This window comes from Aristolochia californica, unplaced genomic scaffold, assembly GCF_029961685.1.
Source record: "Aristolochia californica isolate CCGP_79_NKW_82.1479 unplaced genomic scaffold, dmAriCali1.0.hap1 SCAF_5, whole genome shotgun sequence".
Lineage (NCBI taxonomy): Eukaryota > Viridiplantae > Streptophyta > Magnoliopsida > Piperales > Aristolochiaceae > Aristolochia > Aristolochia californica.
This window is the reverse complement of record NW_027182214.1, coordinates 42,105,826-42,121,120: the sequence shown is the minus strand read 5'-3', so window position 1 is coordinate 42,121,120 and position 15,295 is coordinate 42,105,826. Positions and strand designations below refer to the sequence as shown.

At 37.6% G+C, this 15,295-nt stretch overlaps 2 protein-coding genes across 3 annotated transcripts; both read right to left on the bottom strand.

The window, feature by feature from the left end:
• Positions 1 to 603: 603 nt before the first annotated feature.
• Positions 604 to 7,217, bottom strand: LOC137966500 (uncharacterized). 2 transcript variants are annotated; one of them, XM_068813139.1, is made up of 5 exons: positions 6,757 to 7,217; positions 5,581 to 5,681; positions 3,445 to 5,388; positions 1,745 to 1,922; positions 604 to 1,420 (listed from the first exon to the last, which is right to left on the bottom strand). In XM_068813139.1, the coding sequence occupies exons 1-5, from the start codon at positions 6,866 to 6,868 to the stop codon at positions 783 to 785; spliced, it is 2,973 nt and encodes a 990-aa protein (XP_068669240.1). In that variant the 5' UTR covers positions 6,869 to 7,217; the 3' UTR covers positions 604 to 782. The 2 variants fall into 2 exon arrangements, with proteins under 2 accessions (XP_068669240.1, XP_068669241.1); XM_068813140.1 differs by having other exon boundaries at positions 5,581 to 5,669.
• Positions 7,218 to 13,848: 6,631 nt separating this feature from the next.
• LOC137966035 (protein SLOW GREEN 1, chloroplastic-like) lies at positions 13,849 to 15,207 on the bottom strand. The gene has a single exon (XM_068812482.1). It carries the CDS (start codon positions 15,055 to 15,057, stop codon positions 14,023 to 14,025), a length of 1,035 nt encoding a protein of 344 aa, XP_068668583.1. The 5' UTR covers positions 15,058 to 15,207; the 3' UTR covers positions 13,849 to 14,022.
• Positions 15,208 to 15,295: the final 88 nt, after the last annotated feature.

The following is a 15,295-nucleotide window of genomic DNA, read 5'->3' as shown; positions in this document are numbered from 1 at the left end:
ACAATGTTTTTTCGTGTTTCCCCTTTGTCATTTTCAGAATTATGATGGTCTAAAATTATTTTTTAAACCACTAATGAATTTGATGACATATAAATTCGTGTTTTGTGCATTATGTGCATTCCATATAAAAAAAATAGAACATAATCAAAATCTTAATTTTCATTGAGAGAGAGGGAGATGAAGATTGTTGCATTTTGTCATATCACCAATAATTTCATTGGATGATACTAAATCATACAGTTATAAAAGAGCATATCAGTGACTATTTTCTCATCGGAATTGCAGCCTCCTCTAGCAATCCAAGCAATCCACAATATTGTATAGATTGTAAGTTTCTTGAGAAAGGAGCCTCCAAGCAATCCACAATATTGTATAGATTGTAAGTTTCTTGAGAAAGGAGCCTCCGTAATTACCTGAACCGCTGGTTACTGTGGCAGAAGATCCTATAATCTATCCTTATCCCACGCTCCAGTACTGCAATATTTCTATAGTCAGAGATACTTTCCCTCCATTCTATTTTCGTATCTTTGTACTCACTAATCCATGTAGGACTATTCTTTAACAGTTTTAACTTTACTTCCAAAACGAAAAAGAACGGCACTATTCATGATATTTAAGCACTTTTCTAAAAACAGAAACACAAACGAAAAGTTCTGATCCGAATGAATGGTTCCATCTGGACTTGGAACTTTCCATCTCATTTTCCTCTGAACCGACCAAGATTCTTACATGGAAAGTCTGATTTGCGACAACCAATGAAAGAAACCTTACATTCAAGTAAATCAGAACCCAGCCACGACTTCCTCCATAAGCTCATCAATCAAAAACTTCTCCAATTCTCTACCTATCATATCAATGTCATCAGCCAAGTCCATCCACCTCACATCCCCGCCCAAGGCGCTCTCAGCTGAACCCAGACTACCTTCCTTGGCCTGTTTGGACAGCAATTGCCATACTTCTTCAGCCAGATCCTCAGAGCTCCATCCGACCTGAACTCTTCTCTCGTTTGACCTTACCCAAGGCCGCTGGTTCATGCAAGGACCCAAAATCTCTGCTAGTCCACAGTTGATTCGATCAAACAGTAGCTTCCTCTCTGGTTTTGGCCATTCTGATTGTTCCCCATACTTCTTTTCTAACTTCTCCACCAACCCAGGGGCAACTGGGGTCTCTGATGAGTAGCATGTGGCAAAGAGCATTTCCTGGTCAGTGGCAAGTAAACCTGAGCTTACAAGTACATCAAGTATGAAGGAGGAGTCTCGATCCTCCTTATGTGAGAACACTCCAGAGAATTCTTGTCTCTCTTCATAGGAACACTCAAAACCTTCTCCGTAGTCATCATCACTTGACACACTAAACTCTGAACGATCTGTGCAATCTCCAGCTGACTCCAACTTAAGAAGTTGGAGTTGCATTCGAAGTCCTGAAAAAGAGATATTCATTTAGAACTACTACTGCAGGTAGATCGGATTTTCCAAAAGAAAAAAAAAACAAATAAGCAATGTACGTTGGTCTGACATTAGTAAAGTAGGTAAAAAAATCAACAGAATTAGCAGCTTGAAATAACACCTCAGGATGAACCAATAATTAGGTACCACAAAATTATTGAATAAATGTCTCTGGGACAAACATCCTCTCTACCTATAAGTGAGCCTAGACTATCCACTTAATCCTCTGGTTAGCATAAAGTTGCTCACTTCATGAACAGTAAAAAAAATTGAGTACATGTATAATGACTCTTACTGACCATGGAGATCTGCACTGACTCTTTCAAAGCATTCAGAGCTGCAAGAAGTTTCTTCTTCAAATGGAGGTTCCAGAACAGATACAGGACTAGGTTGCTCAGCTCCTTTAGAGTTATGTGGAGATTCTGATTCTTTGACATCTGAACGGGACATAAATGGAGAGTGTTCTGCACATGAATCCTGAAACAATACATAAAACATTAGCCCAGTAAACGACAAGAATTACACTAACTTCAGATCCTGGCAGAATTTTAAAGAAAGAATGGTCCTGAAAAAAAAACAGATCATACAACAGGTGGAACAGATCAAAAGCCAAATAGCGAGAAGCAACAATAGAAACATGAAAACTGCAGAGAACAAAAGGTTCAAAGGAGTTTCAAGGAAGTTTCCTGGAATAATTTTCAACAACAACATATTACAGTTTCAGTTGTAAGGGATTCCTTAGATGTGATGTAAATGTGAAAGAAGCTGAAGAAGAAGACAAGGAAGAAGAAGAAGACGACGAAGATGACAAAAAAGGAACAAAAATAAGACATGGACCATAATTTTACAAGTAGCTAAAATAAAAGTTCTATTAGAAAATGCAGTGTATATGTCACAATATCTCAAACTACTTAAGATGTCAAAAACATGCGACATTTAAGAACCATTGTATTTGGAATAAACAAATGTTATCAAAGCGTAGTCCATTAACATTTACTCCACACATAATGCAAACAAGATGAAGAGAAATCCTAAATTTAAGGAAAACCACTATAGTATCAGTATCAGGTATCACATGAGGATCCTAAAATTTGGCTTATATTAGCTTTTTTTCAACTGAAACGAACCATGACATGTGGCAAAATATGAATGCAGAAGGTACTGGCAATATGGGAAACTATGATATGAAAGAGACATGAGATTTCATGAATGATTTTTTCTATCACCCATTCAGAAAATAAATGATTGAATCTTGCTCACGATCAATTAAATACAGCTTGAAGAGTAAGCATTGTTTTCAAACATGTATTGATAATCAAAACTTTAAAATGAGAGAATAGAAAATGGCAAAAAAATATGAGAACATAAATTAACAATCAGATGCAATTATAGACTCAATATATGAACTTAGCTGACCAATTTAATGCATGGAAAATCTTAAACAGCCATCTAGATCTTTCCGTATCTACATAGCAGAATAACATACATGCAAGAGCATTTTCTCATGTTGAACAATGTTAGAGTGACAGCTTGGATTTATGAAGGGTATGCTCCAAAACCCATTATCCAGAAATGGGTCGCCCAGGCCATTTTTTTTATTTTTTTTGCCAGACCATTTCTAGAAGTAAATGCATTTACTACTAAAAGGTTCTGTAACAGATGAAGCACTCGGGCACATTTAGTCAAACAAAATACCTGTGTTCTTTCATTGAATAACGGGAAGCAGAAAAGAGACTAATTAACTTAACTTGAAGCATGGCCATTATGGACCATTATTGTAAATTTAACATCCCATTTTTAGTCAGTCATTAAATACTATTGATTACCAAATTTACCAATAATCCAATCACCACAACCTAAGTCTCTAATAACTTATTCTAAACAAATGCTAATGAGAAAAATTGAACTCACATAGATTGATGTAAATAGAAAAAAAATAGCATTTGATGGAAAAAGTAAAACAATTGAAAAAGATTGCTTGACAGGAACAAAAAAAAACCTGCAAGATCAAATTGTTCTGATCATAAATCACGGAGTCTCTTTCAGTCACATCCATGATGATACATGAGGGTTCCGGCATCTTCTCTTCCTCCGTTCTGAAGGGCGTATTCGCATCCTCGCATTCAGAAGCTTGAATTTTGCCTGAAAGATCACTCACAATGCAATCACTGCCTAAAAACTGTTTAAGATCCTGACTCATTTCCTCAGGCTGAGGTGTTTCTTCAGGCACCCTCGTCAGCACATCTGGCATCACATGAATTTCCTTTACTAGATGATCGCTATCCATACCTGCCAAAAGTACAGATTTAGATATCCTACTAGGAAATCTTGCACTTTTGGAGGAATATTTTTCCGAGTTGAAAAAATTTCTGTTAAGACGCTTCTCAGGATTCACAAACGTGATTTCTTTCACCAATGAGTGGTTGTCATTATCAAAAGACCCATGTCTGATCCTCATCTTTGGACTTTCATACAGTGTAGATGAGGCTGGAACAGATCTAGACTTTGGCAATGTTCTCAGATGCCCATCTTTCCACCCATCCCTACTACTAATGCCCAAAGGACAAGGGCATCTTTCAAGTCTATCCCTTGAAGGATCTCCAACTGAAGCATGCTCAGGTTCTCTGTCATGAAGTGCAAGCATTTCACCTAAAGTATTTGTACCCCTACTAACAGATCTGACCTCTTGAAAAGAGTGAGTCATCTTCCATCGATGAGATAGGCGCTTCTTGGCCTCTCTACTGACATATGATTCTGAGGAATCTGTTGGACTGTACCTGATGTCCCAATCACAATAACGTCTGGTGTTTGAATTTAGGTCTTCAAAATCGTTTAAATTGCCTTTTATTGGCAACTTGCATAAGCTTTCATAGGGAGCAAAGTCACTCCTCCCAGGGCTTGACTCATTACTCATAAAAACACCATTGGCACTCTGCCTCATTTGTTTGGTGATTTCCCTGGCAATTTCTCTTGAACCTTTTGGCCTTTGTCCAACAGGTTCTACAGAATGGGGTAACTTTGACTGGCTCCTTAATTCAGGAAATAAATCTCTATTTGCAGTCCTTCGAGATTCTCTATGCTTTCGGTATGAAGCATAAGGACTTGCTGTAAGATTTGGTAATGACGTGTCTTTAGCTGAATTCTGTGTTTTTTCCATACTTGGTTTCAAAACTACAATTCTTGTAGGCAAATGGGAGGGCTCAACTTTCACATCACTCTGAGATTTGGGCAATCTGTGGGAAGAACAAACAGAATGTCTCCCTGGCTGTAAGTTTCCCTCTATCTTTCTATCTAACTTACAACAACTATCACCATTTTCATGCTTGGTGGCCTTTGATGATTTTAACAATGTTATGTGACTTGAATGAGCTGAGGACTGCAGCTTGTGGAGATGCTTTGCGAACAAAGAATCTGGTTCATGAAGAATCTTCAGGAAGAGGTCTTTATTAGAATCTAGAACTTCCAAAGCATCACGAAATTCTTTGGAATGCCGAAGGCTTTCGTCAGTTGAGAGACGTTTTGCATCCATGAACTTCTGCCGAATAAATGCCATCTTTTCCTCCTTCACCCTTGACTTAACAGGCACTTTTTTTGCTTTCTTGTCATTATGTATCTCTGCTCTTGAGTTTTCAAGGACTTCGTAAACATCCTTAAATTCTTGGGAGTCTTTGGTATTACAATTCTTCCATAATGACCGGTTCTCACCGCAAATGTGACTCTCTTGGAACATTACTGGTGGTGTCTGGGAATGAATTTCTGAAAGCTTCCTCTGTGAATGGGCCGGATGATGTGGTGGAAGAGGATCAAGGCCCATCAACCTCCCAATAACACTTGGTGAACGCTTCCTAGATTCTGTCTCTATCAACATCTCAGCAGCTATCAGTGTCTTTATGGGTGCTATTGAGGCTTGCTTGGAAGAATTTTGCATTAACTCGATCGCGAACTAGAATCCATAAAATAGGAAAGACAACATCAAAGTTAACAAGAGCAGAAAAATCTAAAAAAAGACATAAAAAAGGAAGACACGTAATCAGAGAATTAGATGCACCAGTATCCATAAGTATATATTAAACAGTTTAACTCCTATTCCTAAAGGATTAGAAACATTTTAACAAAGTTTAAGTAGAAAACTTACTGAATTTCCCTCAGAAAGATTGCTTCTAGTACATTTAGAACCCACAACCACATTAGTCGTATCGATTTGTTTCCCGATGCAGACATTTCCTGGAACAGATCCTGTCAGTATAATAAAATAAGTTGATTTTACAAAATTTAAATGCATTTTTGGCAGACAAAAGTAGATTAATTCAATAGCATGTGGAACAACAAAAAGAACTATTAGGCAGGAGAGATGGAGAAATTAATCTGAATGAAAAATATTTATTTACAAGCGAACCTAGAATCATAAAAAGAAAAACAAGGTTAAAAGCAGATTCTCCGTGAGGAACGTATCGATCAACAAGAGCTCTCATTAGTTGACAAGTTCAAAGATCTGAACCCCAGCTTCGCATGTCTTAACCCATATCAATGGATGACCTCATTAATAATGAAGCCTCCTATGCAGAAAACCTAAACCACCAAATTACTCGTGCCGAAGTGGAAACAATAGGTTGTCGCAGAAGATAAAAATACCAGCAATAACACAACATTTTAGACAAGAAAGACACTAGAACTTCTAGTTTCCAACCAATAGCAAGAGCTTTAGGGACAAGAGTGATGAAGAAAGGGAAGAAACCATTCAAGGAAAACTTGGAATTGTTTTTCTCTAAAGGAGCACATTTTCATCGTCCTGCAAATCAAACAGGTCACCTTTTTCCGGCATGTCAAATATATTAAGCTCCTTAAATCTCAAATTGGAATGCAAACTGATTTGAACTTAAGAGGAAACACAAAAGAGAGGTCAGCATGCAATATCATATATGTTTTTTTTGTGTAAAGCAAATCAAACAAAAACTTTCTGCACGTAGATAACTATTAGCGTAAAGAGATACTCAATAAATACAGTTATGCTAAAGATAACAGCTCAATAGTGTTACTATAACACTAAAGCTTAAGCATATCATCTCCAGCTCCACAGCTTTCTTGGCCGGAAATTCATCACTAATCTCATCCAAACCCTAACAATCATCAACAGCAGATGGAAACGCAAGAAGAATTCATTTGCAAGCATCGACTTACAATCACCCACTCCGTCATTTGAAAACGGATTAGGCTATGGAGACACGTAGACAGCCTCCAACAGAAATAATTTTAAAAATGACAAATTATAGATGATGAGAAACACGATAAGCAAAAAATCAGCTGAAACAACCTTCAACATGAACTCGGTCTATTAAAACCGAATTACTCCTTCTGGCCAAGCCACGCCCATGACAAGGCTTCTCACCCCCACGCGACGACCTCAGATGCCAAAACCTCTCCATCTCTTCCAAAACGAAATCAATGAAGACCACCGAACACAAATCCGGAAGCAAAACAATCCGAAAAAACTCTCTGCAGCGCAATCCGCTGTGAGAGCAACCGAGAGAGTGAAACCATCGTTGAAGCACGAGAATTTTTAAGCTACTCACGAATGTGCTGAAGGTCGGCAGGCCGAATCAGGAGAGAGATCTCCGGAAGCACGGGCATCGAGCGAAGGAGGTGCAAGAGTGTATCCCAGAATGAGACGGAGGGAAAAGGGAAGTAAAATAAAGGCGGAGGGATGAGATATTGTGTTTTTGGCTTTTTTTTGGTTTATTTGAAACGGTGACACGCATCGGCGGACATTAAAGACTCTCTCTCTCTCTCTCCGGCAGCGACAGTTTTTGAACATTCAAATGCCCCAGTCCCTGACACCCTTCCGACGCTGGTGGCGGGCAACCTAATGGGCTCCCACTCTCCCTGGGCCCCGCTTCGGCCCATTCTACGGTCACACTCCGCAGTCCGGGCCACAAGATATTGTATCCTGCTGTGCAGTTGTGTGGACCCTGTCTCCCCGCCTTAATTAATTACCATAATAATTCGCCTAATTAATAATTACCAAAAATAGAAAAGAATATTTTTTGCAACGCAAGTCAAGAACCCGTTATTATAATTAATTAATTTATTATAATTTAAACTTAAGTATTTATTAAATATAATAATTGGTATTAATAGTAATTTTTTAGCTACCAAAGAGATAAAAATCTAAATAGCTTTAAAAAATTGAATTTCAAAGAAAGTTTAATATCTAAAAATATATAATAATATAAAGCATTTAAATATCTTTATAATATGTTCGCATAGAGGACTGATCCAATACGAAAAGTCATTTGGTGTGAAACATGCGAAATATTATCTCAACCGTTTTACATGTTTCTCACTAAATGGTTTTCGTTTTGGATCAACCGTGAGATTATATAATATCTTTAAACAAAACTGAACCTAAAACTTTTATGACTAAAAAAAATCACCAAATTATAAAAATTAGTTTTAAAAAAAATCATTTTCAACGAATGAAGAGTCTAATTTTTAGGATTAAAGAGATGGGAGGATGAGGGCACCGTAGGACATCCTTCAACGAAGGGTTCCCTTCATGAGAGGAGCCCTCCAACAGTCACATGGAGGCCAGTGAAGGCAACTATTTCTGAAGCGAACATGGAGTACCCTTTTACATTCTTGAAGCCCTACACCAGCTTTACTTTCCCTTTCTTCCCCAAATTAGACGACAGATGAAAATGACAGAATCCCTTGTAGTAAATGCCATTTCTCGCAAAGCTACTATAACTGGTATTTGATTTCTCCACTGTCTTCATTGCCAGACAGCATCATCAGCTTCTCAATTTCTCACCATCCAAAGCTTTTTCTTTCTTGTTTTTTTTCGTTACTTGTTCTTTATTTCACACAGGCTAATTAAGACTCACCTACTCATGTTTGGCCATTAAAAGTTTCTGCTTTCTGGAGTAACCTGAGAATGTCAAATATGGCCGAGTTCAATTCATGGTGGAACCTGTTATTGCTGTGCAGTCCTATTCAACTTTTTTCCCTCGGTCACCTGAAGTAAAGCTCAATCTAGAAGAAGGAACTGTTTGCTAGAAACGTGTAGAAGATCAAAGAAGAGAGTGAGATAAATGGAGGTAATTGTCAAAGTGATACAGGTAAGAAACCACGAACTCGTTGAATTCAGGAACCCATTTTGACAAGTTTGGTATAGTTAAAAGCTAAAAAATAGATCAAATACCGACCGGATGAAAAGACTAGCTACACTAATGTCAATTGATAGGGTTGGTAATGATCAATTGTTAGGCTTACCTGCAGAACTTTATGAGGTTCTGGTGAAGTAGTCTCCCTGATCTCTCAGAGAGTTCCGTGAGCTACAAGCTAGTTTTGATTTGATTAGAAACTATGAACAGTGAATTCTAAGATTTAGAGTTGGATAAATGATATATTTACACACAAAACTGATTATCTTGTCAAATAATATAAAGAGAAGGTATTAGCTAAACTAGTATGCTTTTCAAAAGAGGAGACAAAGAGAGGAACAAGATAAAGAAGAAAAAAATCCGAACAGAAGAAATCATCACCTTGTCTCCGCCGCTCAATAATGGATGCTTTGTTTAGAAGTGAGTGCATGTGCATCCTCTTTTATTAGCATGTCCGATGCTCGCCTTTACGAGAAGAAGCAAAGAACCATCGTCTTCTTTTCGAGGAATCGGGCAGAGAAGAAAGATGATTGAAAATAAGAAATCCTGCACCTGAAATGTACTTGCCTTCCGGAAAACAGGCTTACGAGATTTGCGGCACAATAAAAAGGCGTTCCTATGCTCACGCTACGCTCCAATGGATTGAGATTTTGTTTACAGTCGGAAATAGAAAAAGTGAATATAAATCAGACAAAAAACCTTTTTTTTAGGTCGTTTGAGGTTCGTGAATGAAGCAGCGAGGTCATAGTTCTCGGCATTGAATCTTGAATCCGGAGCTTGATTGGAGCATTTCGAAGCACCAGATCGCCGTCACCGGTAGCTTTTCTTTCACGATTTTACAAAAAGAATCAAAGCAGGATAACTGCCCGCTACCTCGCAACTGATTCGTTATTTGCCCTAAGCAAAGCTGTCATCTTTTCTTCTTTTTTCTTCAGGTTTTTTAATAAAAATATTTACAAAACAGTAGCTTTTGCCTGATTAAAGTGAATTGGGTTCATCTACAAGCCAAATTCTACCTGAAAAGGGGAGGGAGAGGTGAAGAGGGTTGTAGACTTTGGTAAAATCTTTTTTCTTTACTCAATTTACTTCATCTACTTTCAAGATTTAATTGGGGTGATCCGAAGTTGATGATGCTAATGAGAACTTCTTCCTCTATTTTTACGGATCTAAAAGAACTTCCTCGGGAGGATCTCACGCCAATAGGGGTTAGTGTAAAAGGGGGGAGTTATCGCCCACGGTGAGGGCGGTGATCTGAGGGGAAGGGTGAGTCCACCCATTTTTATTTTAATAAAATATAATTTATTTTTTTATTTTTTTGTTAAAACCTAGTAATTGTGTTACCCTCACTGTTTTCTAAATTCAAATACTTCCATTTCATAAAATAGAACAGCCAATAGACGTTATGTAAGAGTATAACAGGATTTGAGTGAGATGTCGAAATGGTTAATCCAAATGAGGCAAAAAGAGTAAAAAGAGCAAAAGGATTGAGCAATAGGCAAATCAGTTCATCTTTTCAGGAGGAAGAATGAAGATTATAAGTCAAAGAAGTTAAATATTTGTAAAAAAGGCAACTACATGTAAAGGAGTTAATCGCATTTGAGTGTAGTATGAAAATAAATCAACTATATGTAGTGACAAAAGATTTTTAGAAGAAGAAAAGAAGTCGAACCACTTCACAAAGCAGAAGAACAACAGGAGTCGACAACTTCATAAAGCATAACAAGAAAAAAAAAAGTGGACCAAATGTATTATGGTTGTTTGCATCACAAAGTAGCAAATAAAAGGACTCGACCACATGTGCTCTAGCCAACCACAGCACAAAAGCCAAATAAGAAAAAGAGTCGACCATATACAATAAAAGAAATTGGTATAAAGTGATAAACAAGTTGTCTGTTATTGATTCCAAGCCTTGATCAAGGAGTTGTAGATCTCCAAAAATTGTAAATGACTTACCGTTATATTCAACAACAAAAAAGTAGAATTTAATGCATATTTTTCATAAATTTTCAATTATTTTTGCTAAGTGATAAAATATCATTTTCAACCATAATGGCTACTCTTTTAAATATTGACGAACTTTCTATTTATATTTAAACCAAAATTCACCCCAAACGTCTTAGAATTTTTGAGATACCTCAGTCCAAGTTTCTCAAGCCCTCACACATAATTTTGAGAATCTGTTCTTCTTCCAAAGCTCAAAATAAAATCAAATTTGATAGTTTTCTCCGTTGAACTAAATATGTCTAAGCTTCTACTTTAAAATATTTACATAGCATCTCTTGTGCAATTGACATTGATCTTGCACTTTGAATCATTTTATTCACTCTAGCATTTGAATTATTTCAAAAACTAAGTACATATATGCGTTTATTTTGAAACCTATAGAGTATACTCAATCGATTGCACCAAACTAGTGTCATTGCACTTTTAAATCATTCATTAAAGTTCATGTCACTACTTGTAGGTTATACTTTAAAATTGTTTATTCCTTTAAATGTTTTCCTCGATTTGAAACACCAATCAAATTTACTTTGATTTTGTTTTTTGAAATGAAGTAACTAAGGACTATTTGAGTTACCAACAAATAAGTAATATAGGATTAGTTATGCTTATCATTTATGCACTGCCTAATTTAGAAGCTAACTAAAAGGGGTTATTTTGCAATCAAGCAACCCTTGCAAAAGTTTGTGGTCGAGTAGTATTAAAAATCCCTTTTTGGCTTTAGAGTAGTATTCTTAGTGAGTTATTTGTAAATACCAGTCTGGGTCTAAACTTACGTAACATAGTTAACTATTTTAAAATCTTTATATAGGTCTAGGCAGTGTATCTAGTTTACTACTGTATTACTTCGTAAGGGTGAGTTTCTATAAATTGATTGTTGCAATCAATTGAGTTAAGTAAGTCCCTATGAGACAACATTAAGAAATCGATGAAGAGGATTGTAAATGCCTCCTTCCTACCTACACATGTGGGTATTTTTTAATAACATGTGGGTATTTTTTAATAACATTCCAATTATTTTCCAACAAATGCACGCTAACTTGTATAACTACAATTTTATGCCATCTCTATAAAAGTTCTCCATATTTACTAGTCACATCACCACTACACAGGTGTTTTTAAACAACCTTCCAAGTATTTTCCAATAAATACGTGTTTGAGCCCCATGAAGATGAATGTCAGTATTTGGGTAGAACTAAACCCTCCTCTCCCCTCCACATGAATCCACCCCAAACAAAATCACAACATCTACATCTTTCCAAGAGCAGTTACAAAGCACTGTTCAAGTTTCGAAGTCCTGATGCATATCATTACCATCAAAGCCAGAACTGAACGTTCTGAAGCTTTACACTCAGAATCTCTAAAATGTAGGAAACCAAATCATGCCACTTCTCCAACACGGACACCTCTCTAATGGTCTGCTAATCCTGTTCATGTTAAACACAACCAAACAATCTGACACAGCAGTAAAAGTATTTGATTGCCAGTGAGCTAACTTCGATCCTTCTATTGTAAAAGAGAACAATTGGACAACCAACAACTAAGCCACTAACACAAACTCTCCAAATCCACAGTTCTAGCAATAGATTCACTTTCTGAGGGTTCCACATAAACTGGCAAGCGCCAAAGATCTCTGAAGCCTTCCTAAGATCATTGCACTTTGAGATTTTCTTTACCAATAACCACTAATAACTTGTATGAGGCAACTAATCTTTTAAGCATTGCACTTTGAGATTTTCTTTACCAATAACCACTAATAACTTGTATGAGGTAACTAATCTTTTAAGCAACAACTGATCTTCCTGTGTCATAGAACAGAACTAGTGAACCTTTTAAGAATTCTCGCTAGATGTGAGGAGTTAACCATCATTTGCTGTTGGGCTTCTTTTTCACTCTCAAATAAAAGAAATAGAGAACCTTTAAAGGAAAACTGCAAGGCCTAAAATAAAATCAACTCTAAATTATGATTTAAGTGACTGCTGCATAAGAGAGATCAGCAATCCCCACACAATTTTGACAGAGCAAATCGACAAGTCAGTAGCACTTGCCAAACAACCTGAGACATGAAAGTCTCGCCATGCCAACTCACAGTAGGCCACCAATGACAGAAGTCCATCTAGATAACACCTAAAATATTGCACCTGAACCTTCACACTTAATTTAGTTCATCCGCATCTGCACTCTATTCATGGGTAAGCTGTCAAAAGAAAAACACACACATATATCTTCCGATTCAAATACTACAATATCCCCTACATCTACCTCAGCATGTTATTCAACTATGTAGGCCAAATTTGTTTCCCTGAAGTTCACTTAATGGGGGCCTCTCACCTTCCAATGTCTATTAATTTTCCTCAGTGACTACACATGAAGATCCTTTATTCACACAGATAAGGTAAATTCTACCTGGCTTGTACTGATCTCATCAGTACCTTGCTTCAGGGATCAACCAAGCAGTTTATCATCGTCCAGCTTCTTGAATAAAAATCCACCACATTCTCAACTAAACAGGAACAGAGCAACATATAATAGTCTTTATTCAGAGCAAACAACATTCTTTCATAACTCCAAATTATATGCATGCTGAAGAAAGAAACCCCATATGCAAGTTCTCCTAAAACCCAACCTTATAATCCTTGCCCTAAACAAATAGAAATCCAGACCTCAAAAAAAATGTTGGACTGCAAGTATGACACAGGTCTTGTTTTCAGCCTATGTTACAATAGCATCTTTACACAGAGACTACGGTCACTTGAAATGAGAAAATCCATTTACAATTTTACGTTGCATAGGAAAAGAGAAAACAGAAAAACTGCATTCAGCATATGCGAACTGCAGTGATATATTACAATTGATCATGGCAGCCTCTCTTTTCCAATGACTACATATTGAACCAAGTTGATCACCTATGATGTATATCAATCCCCTATTTAGAAGCAAGATTACAATATTGAATACACCGACAGCCAGTACTTGGCCAGAAGGAACAACAAGAAGTTTGATACTACTCGCCCTTCTTTACAAACTTATTGACAGTATCCATTCTCTTTTGATGTGTAAGCTTGATTGTGATTGAGAACTTTCTCGGCACCTTACCAACTGTTCATCCACTCCTTTACAAAAGCACTTAAGTCCACATATAGCATCAAATATTAGAACACAAAAAAAAAAAAAAAACACATTTATTTCCAAACAAACAAATAGACTCTTCCCATCTATCTGAAAGTCAATAAAAATTGAACCAGAATTACCAATTTGATCAGCATTGCATTTATAATTAAAACCAGAACTACTAGACTATAATTGTTATGAAACAGTAAACAAAAAAATAAAAAAACTACAAGACTGTAATGGTTATGACACATTAAACAAAAAAAAAAAAAATTACCCATTACACTTGTTGCTCAACTCATCTTTTAGAACCTGACATTTCGTTCTCTCATTTGTGAAAAAAACTTTGTCGCAAGTACATTATCATCAAAATATTGCGCGTAAGGGTGCCCCCTGGGAACAAGCCTTCGATACTTCTCGAACTGTTTTTCCGCCTCATCCATCTTTCGCAGCAAAGTATAAATAATTCCCTGGCATAAGTAAGGTCTAAAGTCCCTTGGCTCCTCCTTCACTAGCTCCTTGTACAGTGCTAAAGCATCCTCGTACTTCCCTTGAGTCACCCGCACTTGCGCTAGTAGCAACTTGAAATCCCTTAAATCTTCCTTTCTCTCCTTTTTGCATCTCTCCACCATCCCATTAATCCTTTTCAAATATTCTTCCAAACTGTCGGGATCGGACTGAGAAACAGCCATCATCAGACCGTGATATGCCTCGACGCGGAAAGGGTCAGCAGAGATTATCTCTTCGAAGATGGATTTAGCGGTGGAAACATCTCCTGAGTAAATATAAAGGTGGCCTCGCAGAAGAGGCCACTCTTTCTCCTCCGGCTGGAGGAGGATCAATCGGTCGAGTACATCAATCGCCTCCGGAAGTTTCTGGAGTTTAATTTTGACCTCCATTAGGGCTTTGAGAGCGCTAACATCATCCGGGTGTGAATCAGAATACTCTTCTAGGGTTTTCTCTTTCTCGGCGTCCGAGACGGAATCCTCCTTGGTTTCCACAGTAGGAGGAGGAGTGGGCACAGCGAATGAGGGCTTCTGGAACTGCGCTAAAAGAATGGCAGTGGAGGCAACAGCAATTGAGACAGTCTTAAAGAGAGAAGAGAGCGGGGATTTGGCTTTTAGGGTCTTAGGAGGGTTTTGAAAATTCTGGAAGTTTGAAGCGCACTGAAGGGAAAAAGAGGGGGGAGTACAGGGCAGACGAAGAGGAAATGACGAAGCTCTGGCTTTAGAGAGAGGATTGGGGAGAAAAGATGCTGCGGAAAGAGACTTGGAGGATGGTGGATGAGGTCGAGAGAAACAAAGAGGAGTGTTGGGTTTCAAGAGGCCGAGTGTCCCCATTTCTCTCCCTCTCTCTATTTCTGTGAATTGGTCTTCTCTCTCGCGTCAGGGATGCTACAAGAGGGTACTGGTGTAGAAAGCTGAAAGCCTGTCAGTCGGCAGGGAGACTAGCCCAGGTTAGCTACGACTACAACTAAACCTGGTTTCAAACCCCTATAAAGAGATTCGAACTCGAGACCTCCAATTGCAAAACCTGAAAGTATTTAAGGAGTTTTTGAGTAAGAGTCTCATACCTCCA